The following is a 22305-nucleotide window of genomic DNA, read 5'->3' as shown; positions in this document are numbered from 1 at the left end:
GCAGCTGTGTGCTGATTGGGCTGCAAGTGGCCAGCTGGTTGAGAATCACTGTCCTAAATCTTTAGAAAAATCTCATCTAACGTTTCATGTCACAGATATCTTTCAGTACAAAACCAGAAACATTACAGGAAACAAGTTGGATAGGCTACTAAGTAATATTCTATATAAGAGTTCAAATCTTAATCTGACAAACTGTGTTTTTCCACAAAAAGTGCTTTTACTAGCCCATATTCCCTTTAATTGGCTGCCCAATTTGGTATTAGGCTCTAGCTTTGATGCTAGCATATGTAACTCAAGATTTTTGCTGATATTGCCCCACCAACTGGCAAGCAGTAATGTCGTGTAGTTTTGTCAGCAGTACTGCCTGCCCCCTTCTTGTGTTCTTGATCTCACAGAACTAATCTAATGTAGCATAGCTTGACATTGAAAATCAATTGGACTTTAATGACTTAAGCATTTTTCAAAAATATTTAATCTTTGGTTTTTATGCACAAAGTATCTGGCATGATCACAACATGAAAGTAATGATTTTACTGAAAATATTAATAGCAATTTGACTATTTTGTTCTCAATAAGTAAAACATTTTTTCCTGTTTTTAAGACTGATCTTCTGGCTTTACACCAAGAACATGAATTGCGCATTTTGACACTGGAAGGCCTCATTGGAAAACTTTCTGCAAAATCTGAGGTACTGAAAGGCTCTTTCCTTCCTACATATAGTGAGTCCAAAGCATAGCCTCTTTACAAAATAAATGGAGTAAACTTCAGTCAACTATAGAAATGTTGCTTAGTAAACTTTTCCCAACATCTATCTTGCACCACTACAGTTATCTAGTTTGTTTGCACTTCCCAAACTTTCTTTAAAATTGCCTCTTCTTGTTTCTGGAGAGGCTGAAGACAAGACAAGTTTCTGTCTCCAGGTGCAGGAAGCTGAAGATGTTTCATATTTGCACATCTGAAGTGACTGTCAAAGTAAAAACATTTAAAAAAAAAAAAAAAAAAAAAAACCAACCCTCTTAAATAACTGAATTCAGATTTTTAAAACTGGTATTCACGTTAATGAAGCAGGTTTACAAGAAAAACTGTTTAGTCCTACTGCCTTTCACTTGTCCTGGAAAATGAAACTTGAATGGTCAGCACCACTCTAAGGAGCTTGTCTTCACTGCAGTAGTTAGCTTGAGTACACTCCAGTGAGGGCAACCTCTCTCCAGAAAAACCCTCTGGAATTACACGGGGTGATTTGATTATCAGCACAGAATGACTGGATTAGCAGAGTGATTGGATTAACTGCTGAGGAGTTGTAGTTGTTGTAATTTAAGATGGTTGCATTCCCACTGTGTTACTGGCTTGAGCATCAGCATCACTCAAACTTCAGCCCACCCCCAACAGGCCAGCTAGCTTGCTTAAAGCACTATTTAACTCAAATTAAAGATTTTTGTATGTGGACAGGAGTTGTTAGGGGTAACACTTGAGTTATAACCAGAGCTAACTGTGCTGTGAAGACAGCCTAATTCTTTCATTAGCATAATACATTTAACTTCCACAACTGCAGACAAATGCTTAAATAAAAGCTAATGTTGTTGAATTTTGTTTACATTTTGTGAAGACTTTAATTTTTCACATGAAAAACAAGACTGGCTCAATACAACAAATTTCCTTATAGGTAAAGCTAAGATTTTTGTCAGTTATTTTTTGTAAAAGTCACGAACTGGTTACGGGCAATAAACAAAAATTCATGGAAGCCCATGACGTGTCCCTGACTTTTACTAAAAACAACTGTGCCAAAATGGGGACGGAGGAGGGTCCAGCACCCACTGCTACTGTGGCTCCAGGGTCTCTCCTGCTCCCTCCCCCCATGGAGCCTGGGAACTCCAGCCCTGCCGCTCCAAGGCTGAAGTGGAAAATGTCACAGATTCCATGACTTCTGACACCTAATCTTAGCCTTACTTATAAGTACAGGTCTCTTTGTATTGGCACAGCCTGAACTAGTGCCAAAACCTGTTTGAGGTCCCAGTGTCTGGTGCTTTGTTTTCTGTGCTGTATGAACCAGAGTTCTGAGATCTCTCTTGCATGTTCCTGAACGTTTCATACCTAGGATCAGTACTGGTTTCCCTAAATGTAGATCTCCCTTGGAATGCTGTACAGGGATGGGAGCAGATAGCTCTGGAGATCTTTCACCTCATTTACACCCTTCCCCTTCCAAAGCCACACTTTGTGGTAACTGTCCTGTAACAAAGGAGAGCTAGGAGAGCCCAACATCTTAGATAAGCTATGTGGGATCTCTGCAGAATAGTACCTGGTGACTTGTACTCCCATTCCCTCATACAAGGAAGAAAACATTTAGGCCCCTGTCAACTAGAGATCCAAACCCAGGAACCTATCTCTGACCTCTTGCATGGCAGATTGTGCCAATGAAGTGGGCTACTGCATTTTTAATAGTCCTATTGATCTCCACTAGTTTGTCTATTTATGGTGGGGTGTTGTTTTTTTTTTAAAAAGCTACATATCACTCTTCATCAGATTCTGATCAATAGAGCGGGTAATTTGGCATAGTATGGTTTATATAAATGCATGTACAGAAACATTAAATTTTTTAGGAATGTAATCTTATAGGGTGCTGCCCAAGCATGTCCTCTTCATGTGGCAATTATCCTTATTTGCAATCTTGAAGTTAAAGAATGCACTTCTTAAAACAAATTTTTCATATCTATCAGGACATCCAGAAGGAACTTGAACTAACCCAAACAAGAACAGTGAGGTATGACTACTGTCTATGTCTAATATGTTGCATTTTGAATCCTGATACTAATTGGTGGTAGGAATCGTTCACTGAACTACAATGGTAACTATCCTTTCCTAATGCCTGTTGTATGTCAGTTGAGTGGTTTTTAAAGTTTTGTTGAAGTGTTTGTCAGCATGTGTTACCTTTTTATAATAGGTTGGTGGAGATTCTAGACATCAGTGCAAGAAGACCATCTCTGAACAGTCCCATATCCTACCCCCAATATCTGACCATTATTTAAGCACCTTATTTCTCTAGAACAGTACGAACATAAATTCACTACCACTCTAAGTGGGTCGCCAGAAAAAAAGAATTGTATTTGGCAGAAAAAATGAGGTTTTGGCGTTCAGTTTCATTCTGCATTGGGATGAAACCAAGGCCTTTGGAAAAAAGAGACCCTGACCAAAATCTCTTCTGTTGGCGCTTTTCCACTCTGTATGAATAATATTGAGGCAAAGAGAGACTGACTGTAAAGCAGTGGTTTGGACACTAACCTGTGATGTGGGAAACCCATATACAAGTTCCTGTTCTGAATCAGGAAGAATAAGAACTTGAAGCTGAGGATCCAACATCCTAGATGAGTGCCAAAAACCACTGGGGTACTGATTAATGTGGGGTGGGTGTCTCTTGTTTTTTGGCTAGAATTTCCATCCTAGATCTGAGAAGTTTTTCCTGACAAAAATTGTCAAAATTAACATGTTTCCACAAAAAGCTTCGGTTTTGTGTAACTGGCATTTTCGACAAACATCTTAACAAAAAATTCCTGACAGCTCCCAAGAGTGAGGATTTTTGGAATTTTCTCAGAGACCACTTACTAAGTGGTAAGCAGTATACTTAAATAAAATGTGTTAAGAGACCAGTTCTGATTCCAAGGGACTCATGGAAATTCAACTTGTGTACCTTCTCAATTTCATCTACATTCAGTTTGTCAATCATCTTAATTTCTATTTTTGGATCACATGCTACTAGGACAGAGCAGCATTTTTCTCCAAGACACAACTATTTTGAAAAGAAATGGTGTGCTAGAACTGAGTACACATCATTTTAAAAAAGAATTCAACTAATAAAATAGTTTTAGAATGATAAAGTTGATCTTTTTTCCCTTATTATCGAGTCTAGCCCCCTGCCTTCGCTAGCAGGACCAAGTACTGATTTTGTCCCAGATCCCTAAGTGGCGCCCTCAAGGATTGAACTCTCAACCCTGGGTTTAGCAGGCCAATGCTCAAACCACTGAGCTATTCCTCCCCCCATTGACCTAGTTTTGTCATATTTGTATTGTTTTGAAATAATTCTTGGAGGCCTCACTTAGCCATGCTATAATTTAAACCCTGAGTTTGATCTCCATTAACTAGTTTAAAATACTGTATGCTCCATTAAACTAGTATGGCAAATTCATGTAAAAAGACATCAACTCTGGTTCTATAGAAACCTTACAGAATCCCACAAACCTACCTATGTCCTAATATTGCATTACCAACTAAGTATCCCATAGATACTTAATTCTAGATTGGATCGACACTTTAGAATATATTAATTTAAAACAGATATTTAATATGACAATCTTTAAATAAATAATATTAATTTGAAAGATCATGCATTAGTAGGGTCATAAAGTCTATTTTTGGTTTTACCGTGAAGTTGTTCACTCTCTGTATTAGACAAATGTCTTATTCTATCAAATATTTGATTTAATTTTGATTTGTTCTGACCTCTTGCTCTTAAATTATGACTCTTCGGGTTTACCAGTGGAAGTGATGAGCAAAACCAGCACCTTTTATCCAAGGTTAAACAATTAGAACTAGAATTGGCTCACATGAAGTCAGAACTGTTAACTCCGCAAGGCTTGAAGACCTGCTGTGAGAAAGGAGATACGAGTCATGAAAAGGTAAGTTCTACAGTTGCCTCACTATAAAACTCTTGCCTTTGTCCACTTATGCAATTTTCAGTGGAGTCTCCACAGGAAATACACTCCACTCACATTTGTTTGATTACACTGAAAAAAATACTTTCAAAAGACAACAGTTTTAACAGTAATGCTGATTGTTGAAGAATCAAGTACTAATCTTACTAGACACTTAAGTTTATCTCTTGTTATGCATAAATCTTAAATGGAACTAAAAGCACAGAGAGTAAATCTATTACACTGGTTTTGTGCATAGTATATACTCTAGTGTAGTAATTGGCATATGTTTATCTGTGTCCAGCTAATTTGTACAAATATAGAAATGCAATAAAATACGGTTGTAAAGCTATAGTTCAACTGAATTGGTTTAAGTAATGTACAAATATAGCACCTCTTTCTTCATTTGCAGCATTAAATCTGTAATTGTAAATTGGAACAGCATGAGAGAACTGACATAAGGGGGGGGTAATGTGGGTTTGTAATGTCTATTCCATAGTTATTAAAAGGCCATTAAATACTTACTCATTTAGTTGCTCTCAAGCACATGAACTCCCACATCAGAATCTAGGCTCCTATTCCATTGACAGTGTAGTTCAGTTCAAAATAATTGATATAACATTGGAAGTGTTAAAAACTCATCTGGCTACCTATGAGAGATGAAATTGAAGAATATGTGGTTAATGCAGCTGTGAATCCATACCTGTGAAATATTCATCAATTTTCATATGTATTATTGTTGAAGTCAAGCCCTGCATTTCAGAAAAAACATTTCAGCCTGGCTCCATGCACTTAGCACTTTTTTTTCGTTGGCCTTCATAGTGCCTCCTTTAAGGAATCCTAGTGGCCAGCATAAAAGATTATAAAGTGTGTCTGAGCCCTGAAGATGTAAATTGCACATAGTTTGCTAGCAATTTGTAAGACATTTATTTCACTGCCAGATCAAGTGACCGATTTGGATCTCCTTAGCTTTTTGAGTTGTTGAGCAATCTGGATTTCATATAGATGTGTAGAGTTTTTTTCTCTCAAGATGATCAAACAGCTTTAGCAACAAAATACAACCTACAATACATAACTTGTCTCATGGTTTAATGCACAGTTCTTGAAATAGTTGCTTGTGGTAACTTAGCCTGACTTTCTCTACTTATGATTTTAAAAGGGAAGATGGGAATTCTTTATTCACAGACTTCCATATTTAGTTTGTCTAATTCAGTGTTACGGGTTTTTTTTGTTCTCAATATTTTTACTTCAGTTTTCAGACCATTTACTAAACTATTAATCTATTTGTTCAGATTAAGGACCTTTTTACATTTGTATTTTACACTGTAATTCCAGAGGGGTGTGGGGGTAGTGGTGGTGGTGTTTTCAGTGGGAGTACAGGAAGATGATAATATTTGTGGAGTAGAGAGGACTGATTAGGTGGCAGTATTCTCTCATACCTGTTTGATCTCATTTATGGTTCTGCATGTAGAAAAGGGGTTTAGTATATTCTTTTTGTTGTTTGTCATTTTAGGTAATTTTGATAGGCCATGCTGTGTGTAGCTTAATTTGTCTGCTGACTTCTTTTGTGAAAAGGAACGCCTTTCGTATCTGGCTACGTATTTACACAGCCTCTGAATAGTTTCTTGAGGTCCTCAGTAACTCAATCTACTTGTTGGGATTAAAATAAGGTGACAAATGTAGTGATGTTTTGAAGTATTCTTTTGTCAACTTAATCTTAACTGAGACCACCATGTCATATGTGCTTGCAGTACTGAATAATGGTGAGGCACACATAAGAAACTGAAATTGATAGAACCAGAAAAGTTTAACATAACTAATAACTTTTTGGCAGTAGTTTGGTAAGTCGGGGTGTGTATTAGACTCTTTTAGGTTCTTCTGTCCCCACCCCACCAGTTGTTCCAAAGGGTTCATGTCCTGTGTTACAAGATTCCTCTCCCACCTACTCCCTGAAGGCATGCTATGCCAATGGAGGAGTTTTTACTGAAGTGCTTTACAAAGATGAAGATATATGAAAGTTACATTTATTTGCAGCTCTGAAAAATTTAAGGATTTTAAGCATACCAGTTACACAACTGTTCATTTTATTACTTCAAATGATTTGAGGATTAAATTATTTTTGAAAGAGTATCCAAATAGTAACTGTTACCTATTGATGGATTTTACTAGGTAGATGCCCAGGTCAAAGAATCTGTCAAACTTATGTTTTTTGGTGACCAACAAGAAGACTTTTCTGAATCACTACTCCAATGGCTAACATCTAAATTTGTGAGCAAGAGCGATCTGCAGGTTTTGTTACGAGATCTAGAGCTTCAAATCCTCAAGAATATTACTCTCCACATGTCTGTTACAAACCAAAAGCTAACCTCTGAAGTAGTAACAAGTGCAGTAAATAATGCAGTGATTTCTGGCATCACAGAAGCGGTAAGTATTCTAAAATAAATGTTGAAAAATTTTGGCTCAGAACTTTATAGCTATTGTTAAGTAGGGTAAAAGTTGTTTTTAAAGGATTTTATTGCAGTTTGTCATGTCTAAATATAACAAGGTAATGAAAATTGTTTCAAATAGGAAGTTTGAGGGAGATTAGAAATTTAATGGCAGTTAAGAAAAATCATCTAAAATGCATTGAAATTGTGCTTCATATAATACCTAAAGAGCTGTCAAAGATTTCACTTTGGTTTTCCACTGTTTCAGAAGGAGTTAAGATATAACCTCTTATTTATTGATTGTGGACAGCACTATTTGGGTGCACGTGTTGCCCCAAAATAACATCCATCTATCTATCTATAAAAAATATATATAACTTTATTATTTTTTTTTTTGTGGTGGTACAACTTAGGCCTGGTCTACACTACAAAATTAGGGTGATGCAAGTCACTTTGCATCAACCAATTTGCACATGTCTAGACTCAAATTTGTCTCCAGATGACATAAATGCCCTGTTAAAGTGACGCCATAAATCCATCTCCATGAATGGCATTGAGCCACAGTTGACCTACTGAGATAGATGCAGTGTGAGTGTAGACACTGCGTGATATGTCAATCCTGACAGTACTCCAATAGCTGACCCATAATGCCTAATAGCGACTGCCTTGGACCCACAGTGAACTCCAGTGCCCAGGGGTTACAGAGACTGGAATCTACCTTCCTGCTTACAATACCCCACTTTATTTTTGAAATGCCTTTTCCTGATTGCCCAGCTTGGCAAGCATATCTAGCAGTTCTCCCTTGTTGTGTGTAACTGCCCTAACAACTATGTTAGCTCCGTGCACTAGACATGCTCATGTCAGGTGTAGACCAGAGGTATTCAATCTCCTGGGCCCGTGGGGAGAAGAGGCTGTTCAAACACAGCTATGGACCAGCCACAGAAATGTGAAAAAATTGCAGGGGGGATGCAGGCAATGGCGTATGACAGGGATCAGCAGCAGTGCCACATGGAAGTGAAAGAACTGCAGCAGGCATACAACAAGGCCAGGAAGGCCAACATTTGATCTGGTGCTGAGCCACAGGCCTCCTACTTTTACAACAAGTTGCATGCCATGCTTGGCAGAGTTCCCACCAGCACCTCGCAGACCACCATAGATACCTCGGAGGAGCCTGAGACAGAGACCCAGTCTGAACAATGAGGAGAAGTCGGGAGACATGGCAGGATGGGGGTCCAGCTATGCCATGAGCCAGGACCTGTTCGAGACTCCACTTCAGTCTGGCCAGTCCCATCAGCCAAGCACGAATGAACCTGGTGAAGGGAAAGGAACCTTGAGTAAGTGTGTGCATGCATTTCCCCTTACAGTGTTTAAACTTAAAGATGGAGACCAGCCCATTCCCAAGTAAACAAGGCATAGGCATCTATTATTTTCATTGTTTGACTCTTATGAGAAGAGGTAGCAGTACAACAAACAGAGGTAGAGTTGGTATCTGCATTTCGTTCCCCTGTTCGGTTAGGTGCGGGTGGGAGGAGAGAGCGAGCAGTTTGTGTACATAGAGGTGTCCCTTGTATCCTCCTGAGAGATCTCGATGACACTTACATGGATATACTCTGCAGTTATCCCCCAAAGGTTTCTAGGGGTGGCTGACCGTTTTTTAATTCCTGCGTGGCGGGACACTTACCCACACACCTCCATAAGGAGTTCTGCTGGCACAGTTGCAGTAAACAGGCTAATGGCATATGAACCCAGGTGGCTTTGGGATGCCAGCAGCAGCTGTGCTCTCTCTGCCTTTGTTACTCTCAGAAGTGAGATAATCTAAAATCACCACCGCCTGTTGAAAATAGTGCCAATCTTTAGCACTGTTGTCCTATATTCGTATCCATGGAGAAAGGGATTGAAATTTTGTTTCTTGCAACCAAAAATCTTAGTGCCTGTCTCCCCCCCACATCCCTTCTTTGCCCCTGCTGAGCCATACACACCATGGCTGAGACTGGAGAGCTGTGCTGTGCGGAGGTACTCCAAAGCTAAAGTGTCCATAAGCATCTCTTAAAAAATGTATGGGAATGAGGGCAGGGGATTTTGAAACTTGTATCTTTCCCTTTCTGTTACAACTGTAAATCCAATGATACATATCTGTGTTTCATCTGTAGCTGCTGCCATTGTGGTCTCCTCCACACCACTAGAACTCTGAGGAGAAGAAAGAAGAGGGCCAGTGAGATCCTGCAAGCCAGTGATGAATCAGAGACTGCAAACAAAAGGCCTGTGTGGCCAACGTAGCAGACGGCATGGAGAGGGACAGAGAGGACAGGAGAAAATGAAGAAAGACCCAGGAATCCCAGCAGGAAAAGGAGAGAGCTTCTCAGGCAGCGCAAACAAATACTGCAGACTTTGGTTGACCTACAAGTCCAGTAATCACCAACTCCTCACCCTTTGCAGTCCCTGGAGAACTCCATGGTGGCAGCTTCCCATGTGCCCCAACATTCCACCTGGCATCCTGGGCCCTATCCCTACCGCTCCATGCTGGTGGATAGTAAGGAAAACTACAGCTTCACATACACTGTCCTGTGAGAGCCACAGTTGCTTTATGTGTAGCCAGAATAGACTACACCTGTGCATCGAAATGGACAGAAATGTTTGCTACCTTTCTAATTTTAAAATTCTGTTTCATTAATATATGTAAGATGTTTCTATTGTATTGGACATTGGTTATTTTGCACTGTCACTCAATAAATTTCTCTCTATATATTTTTAAAAATAAATTCAGTTCACCACTCCCACTACAGAATGCATAGTGGTACTCAAGCACTCAGTACTTATGAGTTCTGCGATGCCATAAACTTACAGGTTCAACAAAACACTTAGTCGTATGTGTAAATATACAGCAAGCGGCATGTAATTCATAGGTTCACTAAAAGACAGTGTAATATTTATAAATGTACCCCTGGCCCTACTGGTTTGGGGGCTCAGCACAGTCCAACACAATGCATTAATGTGGCTGACCATTAAAGTGCTCTTTCAAAGCTTTCTACAACCGCATAGTTCCATATTAAGTCTTGCTGTTCAAACTCCGCAGACAGCCACTCCACCTCCACCCTGGCAGCAACTTTTCCCTTGTGCCTCGTATAATATCTCTGAGGCACAGCAAGCAGCTATAACCATCAGGGATTTTTTTTTTTATTTTTATTATTTTTTTTGGCTGAAATTTAGAATTGGAAGTAAACACACCAATGTTCCTTCAGTCTACCAAAAGCACATTCAACTGTCCTTCTCTAAGTACTGAGCTGGTAGTTAAATCTTTCCTCTGTGCTGTCAAGGTGGCTCTTCGTGAACCATGGGAACAAGGGATAGGCAGGGTCCTCCAGTATCACTATTGGCGTTTCAGTATTGCCAATGGTGATTTGCTAGTTGGGAAAGAATATCTGTTTTCATCTTTCTGAACAGTTCCTGTATCAGGGGGTAGCCGTGTTAGTCTGTATCTACAAAAACAACAAGGAGTCTGATGGCACCTTAAAGACTAACAGATTTATTTGGGCATAAGCTTTCGTGGGTTAAAAACCTCACTTCTTCGGATGCATCCTTTGTAAGCCTTCCCTATGGATGTACTCTATGTGGCAAGGTGGGCTGGTCCTAAAATAGGGATATGCATGCCAACTATTGCCCCGCTGCAGTTTTGGGAACCCTACTGCTTCAAATCCATCCACTGTGTCCTGTACATTGCTGAGAGTCAGTCCTGCATAGCTGGACACTATTAACGGCCCCTAATGTGGATTTTCTAACTCCAAAATGATTTCCCACTGACCAGTAGTAATCAAGCATTGAAAACTTCCAAGTGTGATTGCCATTCACTTCTAAACTGTCAGTGCAGCTCTTATTCTGGTGTCCCTGCGCTGAAGGGCTGGGACAGGGTTGGCGCACAGATCTGCATTTGTAACCTTTTACATTTGAAAGTTCTGCAGCTACTGCATCTCGTCCTAAACCTGCATTGCAATGCTATCTCACCAGTCAATGCTAGTTTCTCAGGCCCAGAAGGGGCGCTCCACTTTCTGCAGCTTCTCCATGAACACCACGAACAGCCTTGAATTGGTTTTCACTATGAAGAAATCGTCATGTCCCCAAGTATTGCAGTTCTTTCTCCGAGTCTGCAGATACCAGAAGATCTTGCATCCTCTCTTTGCAACATTCATAAGGACAGTGAAGAGCTGCATGGGCTCTATGCTTTTGTTAGAGATGGCAGATGCGGAAAAGGGCTGTGTGGGTTTGTGGAATTCTTAAAAAAAAAAAAAAAAAAAAAAAAAAAAAAAAACCATGAAGATTACGGGATATGGATGGCATTATGGGGTGGAGAAAGTTGCATGCAGGAACTTGACCTCTCGCTCCCAGAGGTCCCTGCATCATTCATTTCTACTCCACAACACATTGCGAAAATTTCCCCAAAAGATTTTAGCCATGTGGCAGTGTTTGTGGCACACTGGGATGCCTACCTGTGGTGCACTGCACTCTGCTTTGACGCAAGCACTCCTGAGTACATGCAGTGCTGATGCAAGCAGCCAGGTATGCACGAGCAGTGTACTAATATTGGCAGCTGTATGCTGATGTAATTTGTATCAACCAGAATTTGTAGTGTAGACGTGGTCTTATGCTTCAGTCAGCAGTTTCCTCTGGTGGATTGTTAATTAGGTAGTTACAATAGACTTTCTAGTCTTGTTACTTAGAAACCCTATTATTCCTGTCCTAAAACAAGTAGCCACATTGGATGCAATAAAGAAACAAAGTAAATTCCATTACCCTTTATGATCTGTAAAGTCTGCCAAACTATGCTATCTTGGAAGCTGAGGAATATCCAAAGTATAAAGAAAAAAATATATATAACCTAATGAAGAGAAGAGTGAGACTTACAGAAACGCCATTCAGAGTAACCTAGTGTCATAATTGTAGTCTGATTACCACTCCTCAAAAATTGGCTAATGTATCTTAAAGATATTGATTCCAAAGATTGTGATATAGTACAATTTTATTTAAAATGTTTATGCTATCTTAGTTAATAAAGACTGTTGAATGCATGTATATCTAATACCAAACATGTTTTCTTTTTCCATACTGTCTCTCTTCCCTTATATCTGTAGCAAGCACGCATTATTGTAAATAATGCATTGAAACTTTATTCTCAAGACAAGACGGGTATGGTGGACTTTGCTTTAGAATCTGGAGGTAAATATAGCAGAAAAGCTGTAAATAGATCAGTCTACTATTTGCAGCAATGTAATCTGAGTTGTCAATTTTTACAGTAAAACAAGAATTGTGTCCAATGCTTGACAAACAATAGGAATACTATATATTGTATTTTGTTGAGTTGGATGTTTATATGTTAATAGTATACACCATAAAAATGCATACAAACTTAACTCTGAACTCCTGGTGCACTGTGGAAACATACTGATATACTTGAAGTAAGACAGTATGGCACAAGTTTGAAGAAACTTTAAAAGAAAATACCGAGGGATAATTGAGTGACAATAGCTATTTTGTATGGTATACATATTCTGAACGTGAACTTACTGAGAGAGTACATACCTGTTCAGTTTTTTAAACTTCTTTTTCAAAAATACATTTTCATTTCAAACTGAAAATAGTACTTATTTTCTGAGAAATATGCTACTATTTGAAAAGAGGGGTACAGCTGCCTTAATGTAAAACTCTATTTAATCTGGGGATAGGACGCTTGCATTAAAATAACAGTGCTTAAAGGAAAGTTACTAGAATTTGACAGGATTTGAATACTTGTTTGAAAAAAATCATTGGCATGTTCAATTTGGAAAAATATTTTACTGAAAGCAAGACTAGTTACTTGATGAAAAATGAAACAGTTCATGATTTGTGTTTTAACCTGACTTTTCTTTTGGAGGTGGCAGCATTCTGAGTACTCGCTGTTCTGAGACCTACGAGACCAAAACAGCTCTAATTAGTCTCTTTGGAATTCCTTTGTGGTATTTCTCTCAGTCTCCCAGAGTGGTGATCCAGGTAATTAAAAGTAGAATATACCTAAAATCCTGTTGTTTGTATTTCTGTAGCACCAATTCATGGACCAGGACCCCATTGTGCTATGAAAGTTGTGTTTTAAAGCTACACTGTCAAGAAACATTGGATACCAGAATTTTTCTTGAAATGGAAGATGCACCTGGAACTTCATTTTTTCTGAGAATAGAGCCCAGTGCAGAGAGCCTACACAAGGCCTAGTCACCATTTAAATCACACTTAAGCCCTATTTGGAAGATTTAAATGTGACTAAAGTGGTGCATAGGCCTTGTCCAGAGGGCCAGCCCCAGGAGAATTCACCCTATAAATGAGAGAAATAAGCACAGGCCAAGGCCTGTCATTAGTGGTTTTGGACACCTCCGTTTTTTGGTTGTCTAGCTTAAAACATCTGAAGGAAGGCCTGGTTTTCAGAAATTTTCTGGGCACACATCCTATGAAATTTACGCCTCTTTAGGACGAATCAATTTCAGCACCAAAGATCACTAATCACTTGTGACAATATTGGCTCTAACTTTTATGTAGAACCCCAACTGCTAGGGAGGAGTACAAAAGAATAGTGGGGACAAAGTCAGAAAAGGTAAGGCACAAAATTTAGTTACACCTAAGAAGGGACATGAGGCAATAAGAAGAGGTGTTTTTTAAATACATTAGGAGCAGTAGAAAGACTAAAAGTGTAGATCCTCTACTTAGTGAGGAAAGAGCTAATAAATGATAACATCAAGAAGGTTGAGGTGTTTAATACCTATTTTGTTTGTCTTCACAAAAAAGTCAAAGGTGACCAGATACTCACCACAGTATTAATAAGGGGAAAGGAATGCAGACCAAAATAGGGAAAGAACAGGTTAAAGAATATTTAAGTTAGATGTATTCAAGTAAGCACCTCAACTCAAAAATTCATGCTAGATTACCTAAGGAACTAGCTAAAGCAATCTTTGAACTGTTGTTCGTTATCTTGGAGAACTCCTAGAGGACGGGTGAGGTCCCAGAAGTCTGGAGAAGGGCAAACATAGCGCCTGTCTTTAAAAAAGATAACAAAGAGAACCCTAGGAATTATAGATCAGTCAGCCTAACTTCAAAACTAGAAAGATACTGGAACAAATTATTAAACAATCAATTTATAAGCACCTAGAAGATAATAGGATTATAAGGAATAGTTAGCATGGATTTGTCAAGAACAAATCACACCAAACCAACCTAATTTCTTTCTTCTACAGGTTTTCTGGCCTAGTGGATGGGGGGCGGGGGAAAGCACTAGACATGATGAATCTTGATTTTTAGTAAGGCTTTTGATGCTGTCCCACAGGACATTCTGATAATCAAACTAGGGAAATGTGGTATAGATTAATTTACCATAAGCAAGGCGCACAACTGGTTGTAAGACAGAGTTATCCTCAATGGTTCACTGTCAAATTGGGAGGGCGTATCTTGAACAGTTCCACAGGGATCAGTCCTGAATCCAGTACTATTCAATGTTTTCATTTTAATGACTTGGCTAATGGGATGGAGAATATGCTTGTAAACTTTGCAGATGACACCAAGCTTGGGAGGGTTGCAAGTGTTTTGGAGGCTAGAACTAGAATTCAGAAGAACCTTGACAAATTGGAGAATTGATCTGAATTCATTAAGATGAAATTCAGTAAAGATAAGTGCAAAGACCTTCACTTAAGAAGGAAAAATCACATGCACAACTACAAAATGGGGAATAATTGGCTAGGTGGTATTGCTGAAAAGGATCTGGGGGTTATAGTAGACCACAAATTGAATATAAACCTACAATGTGATGCAGTTGCCAAAAAAGCTAATATCATCCTGGGGTGTATTAACAGGAGTGTTATATTTAAGACACAGGAGGTAATTGTCTTGCTCTACTTAGCACTGGTGAGGCCTCAGCTGGAGTACTGTGTCCTATTCTGGATGCCACACTTTAGGAAAGATGTGGACAAATTGAAGAGTCCAGAGGAAAGCAACAAAAATTATCAAAGGTTTAGAAATCCTGACCTGTGAGGAAAGGTTAAAAAACCTGGACATGTTTAGCTTTGAGAAACGAAGACTGATGGGGGACCCAATGAGTCTTCAAATCTGTTAAGGGCTGATATAAAGAGGACTGTGGTCAATTGTTCTCTATGTCCAGTGATGGTAGGACAAGATATAATTGACTTAATCTGCAGCATGAAAAATTTAGGTTTGATATTAGGAACTAGAAGGGTAGTTAAGCTCTAGAAGAGGCTTCCCTGGAAAATTGTGGAATCCCCATAATTCATTTTTTAAGAACAGGTTGGACAACCTCCTGTCAAGGATGCTCTAGATTTGCTTGTTCCTGCCTCAGTATAACAGGCTGGACTTGATGACTTCTTGAGGTCCCTTCCAGTCCTACATTTCTATGATTTTTATCAACAAAAATTGCTCTTGGCTTCCTCTTAACTTTTGCATACTTACAGGCATATTGTATGACAATAATGCTATCTGGGGGTATAATTTAACTGTCAAAGTTGGTTTATTCACATATTCAGTGCTGTTCTTTATGTCTAACGTCTAACTTGTTTCAGACTACTTTGAATACATAATATTAGGGGTTCTCCACCTCCCCCTCCCCCCATAAAGGTGAGGAGTAACTTGTATTGTCAGCCTCTTGCACCAGAACACCAAATACTAGCCACTGAAAAACATTTGAGAATAAAACATTCTTTCATTACTGAAAATACGTATCTGGTAGTTATGTTTTCTATCTTTCTGTACAGTGAATAATTTAAATCATACCTATAGTGCATGGTCTCTCAAATTTTTGAATCAAGAAAATGTCCATTCAACTATTGTAGAAAAATGAGAATTGATACTTTGACATTAATGCTGATATTGCAGAGGAGAAATATCCTCCTTCTTGCAAACAGTGTTTTTTGATCTGATAATTTACCCAAACTGTCTGAAATAGACATAATTGTTTTTCATGTAACGGGGTACAAAGTATAATCAGTGGAACTTCTTGCCTGAGGAGGTTGTGAAGGCTAGGACTATAACAGCGTTTAAAAGAGAACTGGATAAATTCATGGCGGTTAAGTCCATTAATGGCTATTAGCCAGGATGGGTAAGGAATGGTGTCCCTAGCCTCTGTTTGTCAGAGGGTGGAGATGGATGGCAGGAGAGAGATCACTTGATCATTACCTGTTAGGTTCACTCCCTCTGGGGCACCTGGATTGGCCACTGTCGGTAGACAGGATACTGGGCTAGATGGACCTTTGTTCTGACCCAGTACGGCCGTTCTTATGTTATGGTATAACCTAATCAGACTAAACTTTAATAACTCAAAATTAATTAGAATGTTTTACCAATATGTTCAATATTTATTTTCTCCCCTGCCCCGTCTTTAGCCTGATATGTATCCAGGAAACTGCTGGGCATTCAAAGGATCACAGGGATACCTTGTAGTTAGACTTTCTATGATGATCTACCCAGCATCCTTTACATTAGAACATATACCAAAAAGCCTTTCACCGACAGGAAATATCACAAGTGCTCCTAAGGATTTCTCAGTATATGTAAGTCTTTCTCTGGTAAAGTTAAGGTACTAAATGTTTTTGCTCTGTTTGGATAATTTGAGTAGAACTGTTCACAATTTTAAATCATTATTAGTGTAAAACAGCCCTCTATTTTAATATTTACATTTATTGCTCTTAAATTTACATCCTTTTGTAGAGTTTTGAGATCTATGAATGAGAAATAATGTATAAAAGCTAAGATTGTTTTTAAAAATTCTAATGCTTCTGTTGTTTTACTCATCTAGTTTACAGAGAAGTGCATTAAAGCAAAGTAATCTAAACTTGTGTGATGATCTAAAGTGATCTTTTAAGTCCAAGCACTTTATGCCTTCATAAAAGGAATAGATGGTAATCCTTTCAGGCACTGTCACATAACAGTAGTCTACAGCTGTATGGCACAGTCATGGTCCATTTTGACCTCTGGAAACTTTGTTTTTATTTCCAGTTGACATGAAATATGTAAAATAATGAGCATTGGTACCCATCCCAGTCTTCTTCAATCCCACCCTTTCCTGGTCTCACCTTTCTTTCATTCTTGTTATTCCTGGACAACCTTTATTTTCTACACAATGATAACTAGTGGTTGTACTGCCCACCCCTGTTAAGAATATGATACCCTATAACTGTAACCAAACTTAGTTTTGTCATTCTGATTATCTGAAATTTGGAAAAAAAAATAATCAAGGCTTAACTCTTGATGATAGGGACTAGAAGATGAATATCAGGAAGAAGGTACCCTTCTAGGACAGTATGTGTATGATCAAGGAGGAGAGTCACTACAGATGTTTCAAGTGACGGTAAGCCCACATTAACAGAAAATATGTAGCTGTTGCCAAAGCCACTTGACTTGCCTCTTGCAGTAATAGCAGTAATCTAATTTTAACACTGCTTTGATACATTTGCTGATGCCTTTCACTACCCGTGTGCTAGTATGCAAAATGTTAGCATTCTGAAATGTGATTCTGATTTAACTCTTGCACTGATAACTGCAATAATTTAATGGGATTATTCCTGACTTGTGCCATTGCAAATGAAGAGTCATTTTGGCATTTTTATTTTTGCCTTCCATAAAACATGCATAATGAAGAATGTCTCTTTCAGCACCAGAAATTTGCAATATCCATATTAAGTCAGTTGGACCACAGTTAAACTGGTCCCACCCCACAGTGGATTAGATCAGTAACTTTCACTCAGTAAAACTATAGCACTGTTCATCTGAAATTCTCTGTGACCTGGAAAGTTACTATAGCTTATTTTAAAGGTTATTTTGCTATAAAACTCATATTCCTGATTTCAAGCTTTTAAATAAAAGCATTAAGAATTGTTTTACTTCGTCTAGATCTCCAGCAGAGCATGGGAAGTCAAGCAAAGACAATGAAAATTTGACAGCTTGTGTAGATTGCAAGAGACTATCCATAAATTGTGATTACCTTTTGCGTATATAACTTAACTACTTAAGCAATTTAATGATGTATGTAGTGTAGTGATTTGGCTGCTACTCTTAAACAACTTTAGGTGATCAACATCAGTTGTCTACAGAGAAAAATAAAGTGGTGAGTGAAGTCTGATTCTTTTTTTTTTTTCCCCATGTTTTTTCAGGAGAAAAATGAAAATGCATTCCAGATAGTGGAGCTAAGAATTTTTTCTAATTGGGGCCATACAGAGTACACCTGTCTGTATCGGTTCAGAGTGCATGGAAAACCTACTGAATAAACTACTACACTACAGCTTTTTTTGTTGTATATTTTCTGTTTGTATATATTGGAAAACCTAGAACACTGGAATCTTTAAAGGATGAGGATATGTGACATGTACTGCAGGATCAATACTCCTCTTCAATAAAATGCAGAAGACTGTCAGCAGAATTGTATACAAACTCATACCTGCTCAGTTTGCAATTGCCAGTCAGCTTTATATTTTAATGTGTCCGTTCTGAGACAAATATTGCATGCAAACTACTCTGGTTCAAAAGCCAAGTTGGCAAACAGGTGATACTTATTTTATTACATTTGAATGTACAGTTTTTAAATAAGCTATGCTTTCTGCAGCTAGAAATCGGTTTTTAATACAGGCCCCATCTGCACACTTCTATTACCCTGGCTCCCTATGTGAAAACGTATGAACACTTTTGAACACTAATAGTGGCTAATGTATGCTTTAGTTGACCATGACTTTTGAACTTGTTGCTAGGCCCAAAAGGACTTCCTGAGTAGATGCAGAATAGGATACATGTTACTGTCAAGGAAAGTGAATGGAACCGAAAATAGTTTAAACATCGGAGGCATAAAAACCTTTCCTCTTTCATGGAACCATGTATTAATGTAAAAGTCAGGGTTGATTTTAAACCACTACAATTATTTTAAGTTTTCTTCCTGTTTAGTTTCCTTTTGACTTAGCTTGTTAGACTACTCACTCAGTGTACTAACATTTACTGAGCAATCTAGTAGGCTTATCTCATATACCAAGGTGAGAGTCTGGCTAATGGTCTGCAGATAAGACCAATTCAGAGCTCAAATTGCAGAGGCAAAATCTTGGTGTGCAGAAATCTCTCTTCAGCACAGGATTAACTGGGCTGGCTCACTTTAAGTGCTGCACTGTGGAAGCGCGAAGTGAAAATAGGTTCCACATCATAGACTCAACTTTTAATTTAAAAAAGCAATTCTGCAGTGAAGTAACTTGCAAAAGAGATTCACACTCAATGCCACTATATTTAGATACCGTTCTTTAGACAATGTTTCAATGTATATACCCTTAAAGTGGAGGATTCATTACCCATTGAAGAAGGTTAGAGCAATGACTCTTAACAGCATTATCTTACTGGATTTACTTGGAACTTGCATTGTATTAACAAACTGCATTTTGCTAACAGACTGCTTGCACAGCTCTCCCTACTTAGATTTGTAATTTTATTTTTGACTGTTACTGGAAACCTTTTATAAACAAGATTCCTGAAAGACATTCATGTGGAGAAATTTATCTTACTGTTGTAATGCATTTTATTGGGTCAACTTAATTACAGGTGTGCTATGTTATATTTTTCAGAAAGATGAATGATGGTGCTGACTGGTTTTCTGAATTAGATTTCTGTATGTTGCACAATAGTCCTCAAATGTTTTAAAAAAATCTCCATAGAAAGAGTGTTTAAGTTCAGCTAGAAACAGAACCAATGGCCTATGCAGAAGAGCTAGATAAAACATGTACAGGTGTTTCATATAAGTTAAATATATAAATCAGAATTATCCTGTATAAATTGAAATTAGGAGCTGGGGTGGGAATATTTTGAATAACACTAACTTATTTTTAAAGACGCAAGATAGGACTTTGTGCAATGTATTTTTGTAAATGCTTTTCAAAATATTTGTCTTGGTATTCTTTGCTGCCTCCAAACGGATAAGATGCTATTGAGATGTTTAAATAAAGAATTTTAATTTTTGAAAGTGCATGTAATATTTGAAACAAGTAATAAAGTTTCTTTTCTGTATTTATGCTGAATCAGTTTGACTATTCGGGCTAAAATAACTAATGTGGGGTAACTGCTTTTAGAATAAATCCATGTTTCTACATCTTTAATGAGCAAATACATTTCAGCATAAAACTGAGGTGAAGTTCAGTCCAACTTTATTGTGAGGATATATCCCATCCATAGCTGTGGTGAGAAAGGAGGATGGTAAATGGACACAGGGCAGAGCAGTACTATATATATAAATAAAAACATTTAATATGTGGGAAATTCCTTCAGGAACTGCAGGAGGGATAATGCTAGAGAGCAATCTTCTATTTTTCACTCTCTCCCTGCTCTCCAGAAAGCTCTGCCTTTTACTCTCATTGTCTTCTGTCAAAAGGGATTTATGCATGCAGAAGAGAGGCAGACTTTGTTGATACATAAATTCCTGTCCCTTATGCCTGGTCTACACTACACAGGTCGACATAAGGCAACTTATATCGACCTAATTATGTCAGTGTCTACACTACAGCCTTCCTCCTGCTGATGTAAGTGCCTTATTACACTGACATAACTCCACCTCCATGAGCTGTAAGGTGTACTCTGGATGTACCAAAAATTGTTTCAAAACTAGTTCTAGTACCCAGAACTGATCCTGAGAGCAAAAGCTTTAGAGTAACTCCCAAGCATGAGACACCGCATTGTGGGAATTGAGGACTAGCTCAGCAACTGCAATACTAGTGGCTTTCTGCCCACTCTTAGAAGAAGCGATTCTAGGCTTACCTGGTTCAGACGGGCCTAGCTACTATAAAGATATTGTCTGAGGTATTGCAAACAATGCTTGTAAAACAAGTCCAGTGGCTATTGTGTGTAGATGCAAGGCATTGCACAGACACTATCAAATTACAATATTAAAACAGTCCAATGTAGATGGGCCTTTTGTGTATTCACAATTCCAGCCTTAGTGTGCAGAATCCTTTGCATTTTAACTAACACCCTCTAGGTGTTGTACAACCAAATAATTCCTCACTCATTCGTAAGAGCAAAACACAAAATATGCCACATCCAACCTCATAACTACTTATGGGCACTTAAATATGTGGAAAGGCACCATGCTTGTAATGGGTAGCCAATTACAAAATTTAATGGGTTTTGTTCATATATTTAAGTGAAGACTCCTGTTGTTATGAACCTTGAGAATAAAGTAACATCTCTACATTGTCTGATGTTAATGCAAATCGTCCTGACAAATGCACTCTAAAGTATTCTGCAACTACAGGTGGAACATCCAGATTCACTTTCTGTTGTGGACTGATGGGTATCAAAGTAAACTCATGAGTCTTTAGCAGCACGCTATTGCAAATAAAAACAAGCATCTGATGTGCAAATGTTATTTGTGAAGTGTAAAAAGTTGCACTTAGTGCTGACCCAAAACATCAAGCTGGCTGCCCCAACGAGTGGTGTCCCAATGGGCAGGTGGCGCATGTGTGCATTCGGTGCAAGGAGCTCCTGGCCCTCAGAGACTGTGTATGGGCTTTGGAGACCAGGGTGGCTAAGCTGGAGGAGCTAAAGGAGACAGTGGTACATAGTTGAGACTTGCTGGGACACAGTAGAATGGTCCTACCCCTGGTCTGACAGCTTCTGTACTGTTGAGGATGAAAGCCTCAGGGAAGGAGAGCATCCAACAGGAGCAGAGGGAAATGATCCAATAGTTGGGATCCTCCTTCCAGATGATGGTGTGGTATCCTCTCATACCGAGGATACCTCTTTGGGGTATCAGTTATTAGGAAGAGACCAGTATTAGTAATGGGCAATTCGATCATTAGAAACAGGGTATGCGATGTGATGACTGGGAGAACCGCATGGTGACTTGCCTGCCTGGTGCAAAGGTTGCGCATCTCTCGAGACCTCTAGATAGGCTTATGTGTAGTGCTGGGGAGGAGCCGGTGGTCATGGTACATGGAGGTACCAAGGACATAGGGAAGGATAGGAGAGAGGTCCTGGAGGCCAAATTTAGGCTGCTAGGTAAGAGATTGAAGTCCAGGACCTCTAGGGTAGCATTCTCTGAAATGCTTCCAGTTCCCCACACACGGCTAGTTAGACAAGTAGAACTGCACGGTCTCAATGTGTGGATGAGACTATGGTGTAGGGAGGAACGGTTTAGATTTATTAGAAATTGGGGAAATTTG

The 22305-nt window shown here is 38.7% G+C and overlaps 1 protein-coding gene across 12 annotated transcripts in view; it reads left to right on the top strand.

Moving 5' to 3' along the window:
• Window positions 1–18557, top strand: part of SUN1 (Sad1 and UNC84 domain containing 1) — a 64094-nt gene extending 45537 nt beyond the window's left edge. For all 12 annotated transcript variants that reach the window (XM_034784516.1, XM_034784522.1, XM_034784518.1 and 9 more), the window contains 9 exons: window positions 602–688; window positions 2715–2758; window positions 4529–4667; window positions 6852–7106; window positions 12232–12316; window positions 13011–13126; window positions 16507–16674; window positions 17379–17471; window positions 18274–18557. In XM_034784516.1, coding sequence (XP_034640407.1) covers window positions 602–688; window positions 2715–2758; window positions 4529–4667; window positions 6852–7106; window positions 12232–12316; window positions 13011–13126; window positions 16507–16674; window positions 17379–17471; window positions 18274–18387 — 1101 coding nt within the window. In that variant the 3' untranslated portion in view covers window positions 18388–18557. The remainder of the gene's footprint in view (window positions 1–601; window positions 689–2714; window positions 2759–4528; window positions 4668–6851; window positions 7107–12231; window positions 12317–13010; window positions 13127–16506; window positions 16675–17378; window positions 17472–18273) is intronic.
• Window positions 18558–22305: the final 3748 nt, after the last annotated feature.

This window comes from Trachemys scripta, chromosome 10, assembly GCF_013100865.1.
Source record: "Trachemys scripta elegans isolate TJP31775 chromosome 10, CAS_Tse_1.0, whole genome shotgun sequence".
NCBI lineage: Eukaryota > Metazoa > Chordata > Testudines > Emydidae > Trachemys > Trachemys scripta.
Note: the sequence above shows the minus strand (reverse complement) of the source record. Positions and strands in the feature narration are given on the sequence as shown.